Raw genomic sequence first — 14,557 nt, forward strand, 5'->3', positions numbered from 1 at the left:
CAAATATTCTTGGAAAGATTTTGAATTTTTGCACTGGAGCCAGGTGGTCTGATGTGGTCCGACGTGGACTACAGCGCCCCCTGCTGGACCCTCTTGAACAGCTGTCGTCTCTGGGCGGTCGTCATGGTGTCGCAGCTCTGCAGCAGGTTGGCGATGACCAGCGTCTGCTGCACGCTGCTGGCCCGGACCCAGAGCCGCCCGTTCATCCCCACCACCAGCTCACAGGGGAACAGCTGGTCCAGGTCGGTCCGGATCTCACTGTGGGGGGCCAGGAGTCTGGAGAGGGGGGGGGGGGGGCAGTTAGGGTTATACGCTCTCATGACTTTGATTCTTAAAAGTTATAATGTGTAGGAATTCCCCCCATCTAGCGTTGCGGTTGTATATCACAAGCAACTCATGCTGCGTTCAAGACAACTCGGAAGTCGGAAAAAAAACGAGCTCCGAGTTGTAAAAAATGAATTGAACGGCGTCGAACTCGGAGGTCGGAAACTCGGGTATCATATCAGAGCTCCGACTTAACGACTTGACGTCACAACAACATCAAAACAAGGCAGCCCTCGTCTTAAACGGTTAGAATTTAGACATTTTAATTTATTTGTTTAGGTTTGAATGCATATTTTTGTGTATTATTGCAGTAGCCTATATGAAATACGTTTATATTAAGCTGTGATTGTTGTATGGTGTGAAATTGTGGTCCTCGTATGTGACGGGAATAACGTTTAACTGCTATCAAGGCTATAACATTATATGTGCACTCATCTCATCTGCAGCGTCTCCTCCAAAATAAACATCATTTACTGCTGCATTGATTTTTCGTATTCAGCTATGAGCCACAATAATACGCCAAACTTCCTTCAGGTATCCATGTTTTTTTTCTCCCGAGTTCCTGCAGCGTGAACGCAATGATGTCGGAAGTCGGAAATTTTCGAGTTGGGATTTCCGACCTCCGAGTTGTTATGAACGCAGCATCAGTCGTATTTTTCATGCTGCATTCACATGAAATTGGGCAGACGGCAGACGGACGACAGCCGCTGCACGTAACGGCATAAACAAGCCTCTATGTAAACAAGTGGTCCTTCAGCACGAGGCAAAACAATACACGTGACAATATGTTGTCATGGTGATGTGGTATTGTTTTACCGGCTTTCTCTGGACTTCTGTGACTAAAATGACATCTGGTTTGTTAGTGACGGCCGTCTGCCCGACTGCAGATGAATGCAGCATCAGTGTAACGCTCCATTCTTCCTCACTGCGTTACCGTGGTGACTTTTCACAGACGCCACCTCCACCTGAGCCGACAGCTCCGGTGTCTCCGCTGAGTTTCCGTGGTTACCTACCGTCACGCTGCCACTGAACGTAAAAACATGGTGACACCACATGGCAGCCAGCACCGAGCTTACCCGCTCCATGTAGATATGAATGATATGAACGACTAATTCAGAGCTGAAAGGAACACTTCAGTTTGTTGATGGGGGGATTACTGGTTAATGAAAAACAGACTGAAGAACCAAATAATCGATTTTCATGAATAGATAACAGGAGAAGTTACACAATGTCCCTTTAAGATAGTGATGATGTCATTACCTCCTGACCAATCCCAGAGAGACTGTGAAGAGGAGCCCGCCTCCTCCAAACACTCCCATCCCATTGGCTCGTCCTGAACTGTCGATACACGCCAGCTCCGGCTCCATGTCCTTATTGGCTACGATGAACTGGGCAAAGACCAGATCCCCCACCTGCACAGGTAACAGGGGGAGGAGTTAAAGGGATAGTTCACTCAAAATTTTAATTGAAACTTCTCCCAGCCCTTAGTCCACATTAGGGGGAGTAGATAATGAGTGAAATTTGAATTTTGGGTGAACTATCCCTTTAACTACAGGTAACAGGGGGAGGAGCTAACTCTCACCTGCACGTTGGGTCTGTTCCTCTTGGTGGCTCCTTCGAAGGCCAGGTAGGACAGAGACGCCTGCTCACTTCCTCCACAGTCCACCTTGAACACGTCGCCTGACTTGGCCGTGATGATGCCGATGACTGTCTCACCTTTAGCAGGGACATACTGAGGACACACACACACATACTCAGCTCCCACAATGCACTGCTTCAACACCTGTGTCCTGTCTACTAGCTGTTCTACAGTCAACACAGGTCTGGTCTCTCCTCCTCTGTGCTGCTGCTGCTAATAATAATAATAATAATAATAATAATAATCTCATGATATTGGCAAAATATTTCATTAAAAAAAATGAAATATACAAAGTCACAACATCTATATCAATATTTATTTGATCTTTCTCTTCATCAGACCCCAGGAAACTGTCATTAAAGCAGAAGTAAGCGGAATGTTTGTGTTAATATAAGTCTTAAATAGTTGTATCTTCCGACAGCAATCACTTATATAGAGTGTTTGGTCTGAAACACGGGTCTGTCAGTCACTCTGCTTTGCTGTAAGCCGAGGAGAAAACTTTCCTTGTATCCTACAACCTTTATCCAATGAGGAGAGAGAACGGCATAAAGGGGCGGTCCTCTCTGTGTGTGCAGCCAAGGGATGCGCGTGAATGTGGTGACGTAGGGACGAGGGCGGGGACTGCTAACTCCATCAGCTGACAGGAAGTTAGCCAAAACCACCGGATCACTTACTTCTGCTTTAATTTATGTAGCATAATATTATTATGACTCCAATATGTCAGGTTTGTATTTAAATTTTATTTATTTACCTTCCTTGTATTTAGTAAAAAAAAAAAAAAAAAGATTCATGGCTTTCCTGTTCCATTTGTTACTGTGTTACTCAAACGCTGATGTTTAGCTCAGTTTTAAAGTATAATATCATTGGAAATGATTCTGATTGTAAGATTTGTAGAATTTAAACAGGCAAGAACACTGTTTTTGGTGTACTGATCAACTTGACTCAAGATTTTAGGCTATTTTTCTTCCTTATCATGACTTCTTTTAGAATAGAGGAAAGAAATAGAAAATCCACTTGAAGGTTTTTATTTTTTTAAACTTAATTTCATCAGTAGATTTCTCCTAAAGTCACCAGGAGTTAGTCTGAGCCATGTCATGTCCGGTGTCATTGTAAAGCTCTCTGTCCTCAACAATGATGTCATTTCCTTTGTATCAGCAACAAATGATAAAAGTAGGATTGACAATAACAATCTGTGTAATTTTACAGTCCAAGTCTTTAAAGGCCGTTTTCTCAGAAAGAGTTTTTCAGACTCAGACTCTGAGCTAGAAATCTCCACTTCAGCAGCACTTACACACACCAAACCTTCCACTTTGATCCCTTTCTATATTCTGAAGGTTTTTACAGAGGGGATTGTTATATATATTAGGGGTGTCACGATTTCGATTTTTTATCGAAATTACGTCACGATCTCCCCGAGTTTTCCTTTACTTTTTATTTCGAGACATCTCTCTCTCTCTCTCTCTCTCTCTCTCTCTCTCTCTCTCTCTCTCTCTCTCTCTCTCTCTCTCTCTCTCTCTCTCTCTCTCTCTCTCTCTCTCTCTCTCTCTCTCTCTCTCTCTCTCTCTCTCTCTCTCTCTCTCTCTCTCTCTCTCTCTCTCTCTCTCTCTCTCTCTCTCTCTCTCTCTCTCTCTCTCTCTCTCTCTCTCTGTGCGCGTCTGCAGCAACCCAAACAAATGCACATGTTGACTGGCTCTATTCCAGCCACATGATTGGTTCTGCGCAGCGGAACTCTCAATATCATTGGCCATTTGCCAAAACATGGATGAATGAAAACTATCGACCACAGTTATTTCACAATTTATAGCGTTTTATCACCCAGCCCTGGTGGGCTACTGTCCCTCCTACCTGGGAAACAGGAAGGAGACACAGCTCTAACTACACAACACCGACAAGCACTGAGAGCCGCATGTTGCAGTGACGTTATAAGATTTAAAAAAAACAACAACCAGCAAATAATAAGCCGACGAAAAGGTGCAAAATTATTACTATTTGCGGGGGCTTTCGGGGGATCTGGTGACGGTGGAGGATCCGGGACTGATTCACTGTGGGCCACCGCCAGTCTGATCAGGACCTGATCATCGCAGTGCTGCAGCTGCAACTCTGCCCCGCTGTCACATGACTCTCGCGTATCAGTGCAATCTCGTTTACATTACATTAAAGCAGAAGTAAGTGGTCCGGTCGTTTTGGCTAATGCTGCGTTCCAGGCAGGCTTTTGAAATCGTAAATTACAGCTTCAAGTCACAACTTACGACTTTGTAGCGTTTCAGGCAACCCACTCGTGTTTTTCCGACCTGTTTTACCGGTGAAAGTCACTATAACGGCCACTCGTAACTTCCGACCGGTGAACTCGTACCAGATCGAACTGGTACCACTTCACGGTCGGAAAAATACGAGTTTCCTTGAACGCACCATAACAGTCCTCGTCCCTACGTCACCACATTCACGGCATCCCTTGGCTGCACACACAGCCCTGCATGCCGTTCTCTCTCCTCATTGGATAAAAACTGTAGGATACGATAAATGTTTTCTCTTCGGCTCAGAGCAGAGCAGAGTGACTGACAGACCCGTGTTTCAGTCCAAACACTCTATGTAAGTGATTGCTGTCGGAAGATATAACTATTTAAGACTTATATTAACACAAATATATCACTTACTTCTGCTTTAAGCCGACATCAGGAGAATAATGAGACACAACGGTAAATTAATGAAAATAAAATTATGATAATGTACAGATATAAATATATTTGTTTCAAAACCTTGGGGGCAATTTTGGCCCCTGGATCATGATTTTTGGGGGCATGATACCTTTATATTGTAAAGAAATTATTTAAATGTGACCATTAGTGCCTAATGTGATACATTATGGAAATTGCATCACTTATATGTATCCCATCTTTTGAAATAAGATTTACTGTACAAAATTTGATGAATAAAACCAATGATCGTAGACTAGACTAGTCTGAAAATAGCATAGGCGTCTGTGCTGTAAGAAAAAGAAAAAAAATCGAGAATCGAATCGAATCGTGACCCTAAAATCGAAAATCAAATCGAATCGAGGATTTGGAGAATCGTGACACCCCTAATATATATATATATTGATATATCATTCACAGCCTCATTTATAGCCTACAACGTTTTATTATGGAGACATTCGATGTTTAGGGCTGGTGACAGTATTTTCTCATTTACAGAGTGATAAAAAGAGATAATCACAATCCTCCTCTGTAAAAACTAAAGACTCTAATATGTCAACTAAATAAAACAAAGTAGCTTTATCCATTGTTCAAGTTTCTGTTCTGGAAATATTAATGTGATAAACTTGTGAAGTTTCATGGTGAAATCTGTTTAATGTGTTGCTCTTTTCACCTGTTGTGTCTCAGTTTAAAACAAAGACACGTCCTGAGTCCAGGCGGTTCGAGAACCTGAACCCTGAGTTCTGGTTCTGGTCCCAGTGGGAGCCGGACTCACCCTGCGCTGCTGGGAGTCGATCCAGAACACGTTGGGCTGCTTGTGTCGCAGGACTCCGCTCTTGCAGACCAGCAGCCGGTCTCCGCTGCGCCTCAGCCCTGGACCACAGACCAGCTTCTCCGGCTTGGTCCGCTCCGTCAGGGAGATGGTGGAGCCGGAGTCCTCCCGGCAGCAGAACTCGTCTCCGGGCAACAAGACCTCCCCCACCCGGTCCTTCAGAGAGGAGAACATCTAGACCTCTGGTTCCGACACGTGCTGTTGTTGATGCTGCTGCTGCTCGGCGGACTGAAATACATGTGACACCGCAGCCGGAAGCAGCCGGTCCGTCCCCCGCGAGACTCCGGAGAGAAACATGCCCAGGTTTTTTTGTTTTTTGTTTTTTTTTTAAATTGTGCGACACAGAAATTGCATACACTGCAAAAACTCAAAATCTTTCCAAGAATATTCGTCTTATTTCTTGTCAAAATGTCACATTTCTAGTCAAAACTAATCTCTTTCCACTTAAAGGGATCAGATAGCACACATACGTCGTGCCGACGTATTCCCGACGCATCAAGTTCCGTCGCCAAGACGTCGCATAGAGAGCGTTTGCTCATTGGCAAGATATCGCCGAGACGTCGGCCTTTGATCGAGCTCGACCACCGGCCGACGTCTCGGCGATCAATAAAAGCAGGAGCGGGAGCGCCAGGCGCTCCATATATTTAGCCTATAAATAATTCATACGACCTTTATTCATTTAGGTCGGGCCTTTTGAACTAGGTAGCCTACAATATATATTACAATCCTACGTAATAAATAAATAAATTATAATCCCTGTGTGCTGCATGTACAATTAAGAGGCAAAAGTCAAGTTTAAAAAAAACTTTATTCATGCTTCACTCAGGTTAGGCTACAAAACAGCATAAATTCAATCAATAAAACCGTCATCAATAGATTATAACTTGTGAGTCCTCTTCATCAGCATCTCACTCCTCGAAGGCTCCGCTGGCCCCTGCCCACATAGCAAGACAGGTCTGGCCCAGTTCTGGCCCACATGATGTACTAACATCTGGCCCACATACCGCAAAGAATGACGGCCCTTTACTGGCCCGGATCTGGTTTACCAGAGCTGGTCCACACGTGGGCCAGCTCTGGGCCAGCTGTGGACATACTGTTTGGCCCTGAGCTGGCCCATGTGTGGCCCACGTCTGGCAAACCGGATCTGGGCCAGTAAAGGGCCGTCATTCTTTGCAGTATGTCGGCCAGATGTGGTTTGCCATGTGTGGCCCAGCTCTGGCTAAATGGATGTCCGCCTCAAGTATGCTTTGAAAAAAAATGTCTCAGCACCTGTCATACATTTTTTTTTTTTATTTAACACTCATGGTTTAAGTACATTTCATTTCATATTTCAAGTTTTTTTTCCCCCTCAAAACTGATACACAAATACCATACTACACAAATCAAAGTCATCCATATAAGACATACATTTAAAAATATATATATATCATCATACATCATAAATACATCATGCATCTTGCCCTTGGTTGATCAAGAGTAATGAGTCACTCAGTATGTTTACATGCAGAGCTTAATCGAGCTATGCTCAAAATTCGATTTTGGCGTCAAGTCAGACTTCTGTCCTTGTCTCAATATACATGCAACTGAAAAAACCGAATAACTGACGGGGTCCGCCCCCTCATGCGGCGTCACCCGTTGCTTCAGCGGGTTAATACGCCCCCCTGTCCTGTTGACTTTTCTGTCACCTGGTAAAAAACTGAATATAAACAACTTATAAGCTTAAATTCTCAACTGCAGTTCCCGACCAGACGCGCCAGTCTGGGCTGGATGCGCGGAGAATAGGATACGGGCTTCCTTTTTTCATCTCTCTCTCTTTTTTTTTATTATAAATAAAACACTCTTGCTGGTTGCGCTGTGTGAAATGCATTGAATCGGCGCTGATGTTGGGTTTTTTTCTTTACTTTGCCGGGTTCGGGCGGCTTCTCTGCTCCACTTTGTGCCGTCTCTACTGTTGCAGAGCAGCTCACATGCATTGTCCAGTTCTACTCCGACTAAAGGTCTTTGCACACTGACTCCGTTTTTTTCGCATGCGTTTTTCGTATCCGTCATCCGACAAAAAACGTTACATGCAGGCTCCTTGCACACTGAGTCCGTTGCGTTTTATTCGCATGCGTTTTTATTTTGTGTTCGAAATTTCGGAGAGGGAGACAAACATCGTCACGCAATGATGCACTTTGTGGTTCTCTCACTTGTTGAGAAATGAAAGAGAAAAAGTGTCCATCCTGAGAGGAGCCAGTAGCGAGGGGATCTGCTGCTTGTTAATGAGCAGTGGAACTATTATGATCACTTCAACAGGATATTATAGGATGTCAGTGGTCCAGTTGGATAGATATTGATTATTAGCTCACACGTTAAACAGAAGACGGACAATTTCCATGATCCTGAACAGCGGCTGGCGCACACACAGACACAGACACACACTCAGCCAGCGGTGCAGCGGCTGACGCACGCACGCACACACACAAACACACAGACACAAGACACAGCGGTGATCCCCCCTCCCTCTCAGCCTCGAAACGCTGATGTGATTGGTCAAAAGGCTTTTCACGGATGCGAAAAACGCATTAAATCGAACCTGATCCGAAAACTTTTATGACGGACGAAAGTTTCGGACTCGGTGTGTAAACATGATTGACACAACATGAGGTCCAATTTATTTTTTGACGTGCGGCAATTTCGGACGACAAAAACGGACTCAGTGTGCAAAGGCCTTAAGGTGTATACATGACGGAGAAAATCAAATTCCAATCGCATTATCTGGGTGTCTTAATCGGAGTTCTCAACTCCGATTTCAGTCGGACTAAGGTGTTTACATGCACTTCAGTTGTCCAGTTATAGTCGGATTAAGGCAATAATTCGTTTTTTTCAAGTGTCATGTAAACGTACTGACTGAGTCCAGTCTTGGCTGTATAGGGTGCTCAACATGGTGTTCAAGAAACTGGAACTTAAAGGATTCGCCAGTCACCAGCTCTGCTTGAGACTCCTGTTGTTCATCAGGTGTTCAGACTGGCACGATCCTCTCTGCAATGAGAAAACAGAAACAATGCAAAAGTTAAAGTGCTGCAGTACCTGAGCATGGTGCCCACACAGAGATAAACTCAGCAATCTGTTGTTAAATTGAGCACCAATGAGCTAGCTAAGACAACCTAAATACATCTCCTCAAACAACATACATACGTACAACGTACATAACTGACCAGCTGTATTAGCTTATTAAAAATTGATTTTTTTTTGGCATTTGGCAACTTAACCACTGCTTACCTGTAATCAGTCTTGACAAGACTGGTGTCTGAGTCACTGGGTCCAGACTTGAGTGAAGACAGGTGGGACAGTAGCATCATGCGATGTTCAGGAAACTGGAACTTTGAGCAGGTGTTGTCATCAATCCTGCTGTAGATTCCCAGGGTCTCAATCAGGTGTTTACTGTGGATCTGCAACCAGACGAAGAACAACAACAAAGAAAAATTATTATCAGTCATAATTAAATTTTATCTATTTATACCCAGGGGGTAAAGCAAAAAAACAGACACGGGCGTTGTAAAAGGTTTGACAGCAGAAATTATATCTAGGAACTTCAAGGATTAAAACCTGGGATGACAACCCGGTCAACTAGCTGCTGGAAAGCTACAGGGGCCAAAACCCCTTTCTTGGGCTATAAAATTGAAGAATAATAATAAAATATAAAAAATACTATAAAATTTGGCACAGAGTATCTTGATGCATAGGGGGAGGCATGAAAAAAAGATTCTGGGGTTTGTTGCAGCTCAATTTTAAGATATCACCCTCAACATCCCAAAAAAGACCAAAAAAAATTTACTGTTCGCCTGACAAATTCTCATGAAAATTATTGTTTTTCAGCACTTTATGGAGAATATCTATGCCTAACATGTATATAGAAAACTTCCTTTATTCATAAGCTTCCATTTTTGGGGATGTTGAGGGTGATATCTTAAAATTGACTTGCAACAAACCCCAGAATCTTTTCTTCATGCCTCCCCCTATGTGTCACGATACTCTGTGCCAATACCTAAATATGTGCACTTACATAATTTTGCCAGCAAAATTGCCCAAGAAAGGGGTTTTGGCCCCTGTAGCTTTCCAGAAGCTAGTTGACCGGGTTGTCCACCCAGGTTTTAATCCTTAAAGTTCCTAGATATCATTTCTGGTGTCAAACCTTTTACAACGCTCCGTGTCTGTTTTCCAAAAAACTGGAATTTTGCCCCCTGGGTATTAATAATTTCAATTTAAATGTACTCACTGAAGCTGAGTGTTGATAACACTGATAACGCGATGTACTGGCCATGCCACATTCCTACAAAGTAGGCTAGCTGCCTTGCATTCTCCAGCTGCACCATGCTGAGGAGAGGGAAAAATGATTTTGTAGTGTTAAAAAAAGTGTACAACTAAGGATGGGATGGTTCTGTACAAATCTGTATGTTGAACACAAAATGAACTCATGCAACTTAACACTTCAGTAATAATGATAATGGACAGAAGTAAGTTAACTACATGGATATCTGAACAAGGCAGTTTTAGGCCGGTGTATTTTCCCTTTTCCTCAGCGGGCAGCCCCGGTTCGGGTCCTGCATTGGACGGCCCTGTCCTGCATGTCGTTCCCCCTCTCTCTGACTCCCCATTTCCTGTCTTTCTCTCGACTGTGCTTTCCACTGAAGGCAAAAAAAGTCCCAAAAATATAAAAATGCTGGCTATGCCGCGACGAGCATGGAAAACTTCACAGCACAGCCCTCCAGGCTCCTGTTGCCAGGGACGACCAGGTGTGGGCCGGACACTCAGTGCTTCACGCAGACTGTGTAAAAATACAAATAATTTAATTTAAATGTAAATATCAAATTAACATTCTATTCTGAATCCCAACTATCACTTTAAGATACGTTTTCACTTACCACAGTTGGTGTCCTTGGTGTCTGGGTGCATCTTCTGGTACTGGCTATGCTGGACCTTCACGTGAGCCTCGATGGAGGATGGGTTCTCACCATGAACGATTGATGCCATCTGAGAGTTTTGAGAGGGAGAGAGAGAGAGGGCGGGGGGTTGCTTACAAATATATCTGACTTTAAACAGTAATCATGTCCAAATTATAGCTAACAACCAAGTTAACTGTGTCCTTGACTTGGATTGAGTTACGTTCTTTTTTATCAAGATGGGTTGGGTGACCTAAGACATGTTTTTCCAGCTGGTTCTTGCAGTTTCTACCTTTTGACAAGCTTCGTTACAGACATATAAACATAACTAAGGAAAGCTCTGAAAGCATCATGCACACACTCACCTTGAAGTGACTGGCCCCTTGAGATTGTTGATGAATTAACTGAATTTGATCTGCTTTTTCAACGACCCTTGAAATGGGCACCATGGTGTCTGAAAGGCCTCACTCAGCTGTTTCACCATCCACATCATTATCTGAAAAAAGTAAACAGAGGGAGATGAAATAGCTGCACACTTGACAGGAAAGTAGTCAAGATAAACTCAGCTAATTTAACTAGGGAGATATTACTAGCTTGTCCCTAACCAAAGCATGCCTTAGCTGTGATAAATTAAATTCAACAACATTCAGTATTTCCTCTATCATATTTTATCCAGATCAACAGTTTGAGAACCCACAGCCCACGTTTTGTTAATTTTTCAAAACAATACTATCATTTGATTAGTGTATTATATAAATGCCTATGTATCCACTTCAACCTTTATACAAATCATAAAACAGGCGACGTTGTGAATGGAGAACTTTGTCCTCCTGAAGCTGTCATACATCTGACAGGCCACTGTCCACCACAGGAAACACTTGAGGACATAGTTTATAACTAGTCTGACAGCTAGTCACTGTCACTGACACAGTCAAACCAAGAGTTTAAACTTTATCGCTCCTGGTGGGAGCGGCACGGCTCTTCACACACGCAGGCAGGCACACGCTCGCATACACACACACACACACACACACACACACACACACACACACACACACACACACACACACACACACACACACACACACACACACACACACACACACACGATCCAAAAAGCTGTCACATGCGCCGCCAGACTTTTTTTTTTCAGAGGTCTGAAGCTGCATTTTACATTAGCTGACGGCTAACGTTAGCGCGAATTGACATAACTTAATGTTACTGAGAGGAGGAAAATCTTTTGCAAGCAAGCAACACACTGCCCCACTTTGAAAACCAAGTTAGGTTACGTTATCTTTAACTTAACAACGTTAACGGGCGAGCTACAGGCCCGTTTTGTGTTGCCAGGCAATAATGTTAAAGCTAATGCTAACGCTAAGTTGCTAACGTTTTGTCAACGGACATGACACTCCAGTTAAATTTAATTAACTTAAATTTAGTTACCTCTGAATCTCTGCGCCTCCTCTCCGGTCACATCCACGCCAGTTTCACGCATCCTTTTCCATGTTTCCTCTGTCAAAGGGACAGCGAGTGCCATTGCTGATGTTTCTTCTCTGCCAACTGCTGAAATGCGAAAATCCTCGGCGACCGTTGGTCGTTGGTCAACTGCCAAGTCCAACAGCCAAAAGTAGAGCTGGTTACCCAGCAACAGAGAGCAGCCCCTCCCCCCCATATCCTCCGGAACGTTTGTTGGACGTTGCCTAGGAGATCTGTGGCAAATCTCGCGAGAGTGTGTTGTTGAGCCAGAGGCAGGCCTGTGATTCTCCTGATGTGTCCGTCTGAAAATTGCCATTTTAGTGTCAAAATGTTCAGAAGTGATGTCCTTTCTTGTTTTTAATTTTCTTACAGTCAGTATTATATCAAAATTACAGAATTGACTGGATAATTTTATCAACATATATAAATATTTCTATTATTTCAAGGCTAATTCAACTGTAGCTCAGAAGTTAAAGCAAAATTAATATTTTATTAACATGTTAATATTTACTTTAAAAAAAAAAAAAAAAAAACCTTCTGTGGTAACTAAACATAAGAAACAGTAAATGTTCCTTTACTGCTTGGGAACATACCATTTTGGTCCTCAAAAAGCCTACATCCTAGTTACCTTGAGGTCCAATAATGAGTCCTATGGAGTAAATTAATGTAGATTGTTGTACCTGAGGGGACAGAAATGGACTCGTACTGTAGCTATTTCTGAGAGTGTACATTTTGTGGTCTGTTAAAAAAAAACTACAGAAAGAGTATAATATGCTACAGTTATACTATTTAAAATTATTTTAAAAATACTATGAAAACAAACAGAAAACACTACAGTGATACTTTAACAAACATCATAGTAATACTACACATCTAATATAATAACACTATAGGATTACTTAAGTAATGTTCTATAGTGTGCTTGAAAAACAATTACAGGAACACTATAGAATGTACTATAGCCATACTATTTAATATACTACAGGAATACTAAAAAGAAAAGTTACTATTGGAATATTTTAAAACTACCATAGCAAACAAAATAGCACTATAGAATGAACTATAATAATACCAATGCTGGCAACACGTACCATAGAACACTATAACCTCACTATAGGACACTTTACAATTATTATAGTGAACTATAGTAACTCTTAAGTACATTTTCGTAAGGGAGAGATGTTTGTATTTAAAAAAAAAATAAAAGAGAGAGATGTTAACAGTCTGCTGCGCTCTGTCACTGGGAAAACACAGATCCCCGCCCAAAACATAGACACAGCAGAACTTAGGTTTTGGGAAAATCCTTCAGACTAAGGCAGAATATTTCCAAGAAATAAAGGTTTTGATGGATAGTGGGTTGATGCACTAACTTAAAGTAACAAGTGGATTATTGGGGTGTGAGTTATGGGCCACATACACTCAAACATAACCGGCCCACATCTGGCATGCCATACATAAACCGTGCCACCATTGCCACATCTGGCCCACATCTGGCATGCCATACATAAACCGTGCCACCATTGCCAGATCTGGCCCACATTCGGGCCACATACCACTTGCCATGCCAGCAGTGGGCCAGAAGTGCCGGCTTGCTGCCAGATCTGGCCCAGACCCGTCTGCTATGTGGGTGACGAATCAAATGGCATTAGGCTCCCCCCTCCTCATTTCATCTGCAGAGGCTGAGAACTGCGGTGAGGAAGAAAAAGAGGAGAAAGATGAGGAAGAGATGTCAGGGCCAGAACAGCAGAGTCACGGAGTGTCTACACGTACAAAGTGTGTGTGTGTTAAAGGGATAGTTCAACATTTTGGCAAATTGGCCCATTGCCATAATCGCTAGGCTATAGTCATAGCAGTAGGTTCATTACCTTTAATTGTAGGTGTAACGCCTGGGATCCACTGGCGTTCGTTTCGTCCGCCGCGACGCGGCTGCCTGTTCATTTCTATGGGACGCGTCGAACCGTTAATGACGCGCCCGCAAAGCATTCTGGGTACGCGGCGCGTCCGTTCGAGCAGTTGCGGCGCGTCCAAAAGTTGACCGGAGCTCAACTTTATGCAAATGAATGCGTCCGACGCAGGGTCACTGTCCAATGGGGAGCGAGATAGAGAACAGGTCGGGGGGGCGGGGGTCTGTTTGTCCACTGTCCGTTAACTCGCCGGTCTGTGTTCCCGCCTACCGAAGCGTCCGTTTTTTCAGAGGCGTCGCGTCTGGCAAGAAATCGTATTGACGCCAGTGGATCCCAGGCGTAAGCTATTTTCAGTACCGGCGGAGCGCAGCAGCTGGCTGCTCAGAGCTACACTATGGAGGCTAACGGAATTTCTTGGTTTCCCTCATTAAACTCATCAAATTCAACATCCCAAAACTCCACAGCGCTTTTGTAGACAAGTTGTGACCTGCACAACCACCACGCTATGAGATAATGACGGAACGATACGAAACGGAGCCGTTTTCGAGGTAAATTCATACAAAACCGCTGATGCGCGTTGCGTTCAGGGACAGTTTTTCAGCAAGCAGTCTCCGTATTTACCCTGTATTTGCCCCTCCACCAGCCTGCTCCATTGATGCCCCAAGCGACCCTCCACCAGCCTGCTCCACTGATGCCCCAAGCGACCCTCCACCAGCCTGCTCCACTGATTCCCCAAGCGAACCTCCACCAGCCTGCTCCACTGATGC

General features: G+C 43.6%; 1 protein-coding gene and 1 long non-coding RNA gene across 2 annotated transcripts; both read right to left on the reverse strand.

Moving 5' to 3' along the window:
- Positions 1-28: 28 nt before the first annotated feature.
- Positions 29-5,759, reverse strand: exosc3 (exosome component 3). Its single transcript, XM_085789001.1, has 4 exons — positions 5,432-5,759; positions 1,907-2,056; positions 1,585-1,736; positions 29-276 (listed from the first exon to the last, which is right to left on the reverse strand). The coding sequence occupies exons 1-4, from the start codon at positions 5,660-5,662 to the stop codon at positions 69-71; spliced, it is 741 nt and encodes a 246-aa protein (XP_085645127.1). The 5' UTR covers positions 5,663-5,759; the 3' UTR covers positions 29-68.
- A 2,499-nt stretch (positions 5,760-8,258) lies between these two features.
- LOC146979286 (uncharacterized) lies at positions 8,259-12,004 on the reverse strand. Its single transcript, XR_015036793.1, has 6 exons — positions 11,854-12,004; positions 10,776-10,906; positions 10,393-10,501; positions 9,747-9,844; positions 8,750-8,919; positions 8,259-8,509 (listed from the first exon to the last, which is right to left on the reverse strand). It is a non-coding gene; the product is annotated as an uncharacterized LOC146979286 (long non-coding RNA).
- Between the last annotated feature and the right edge of the window lie 2,553 nt (positions 12,005-14,557).

The sequence above is a fragment of the Trachurus japonicus genome, chromosome 10 (genome assembly GCF_045865225.1).
Source record: "Trachurus japonicus isolate A0001 chromosome 10, Traja_1.0".
In the NCBI taxonomy this organism is placed as follows: domain Eukaryota; kingdom Metazoa; phylum Chordata; class Actinopteri; order Carangiformes; family Carangidae; genus Trachurus; species Trachurus japonicus.

What these genes read in the sequence shown, in the direction of transcription:
- exosc3 (XM_085789001.1), bottom strand. Translation starts at nt 5,662, where the DNA reads ATGTTCTCCTCTCTGAAGGACCGGGTGGGGGAGGTCTTGTTGCCCGGA. An exon ending in TCGACTCCCAGCAGCGCAGG is followed by an intron (nt 2,057 to 5,431) that starts GTGAGTCCGGCT and finishes GTGTGTCCTCAG; the next exon opens with TATGTCCCTGCTAAAGGTGA. An exon ending in TCTCTGGGATTGGTCAGGAG is followed by an intron (nt 277 to 1,584) that starts GTAATGACATCA and finishes CCCCCTCTCCAG; the next exon opens with ACTCCTGGCCCCCCACAGTG.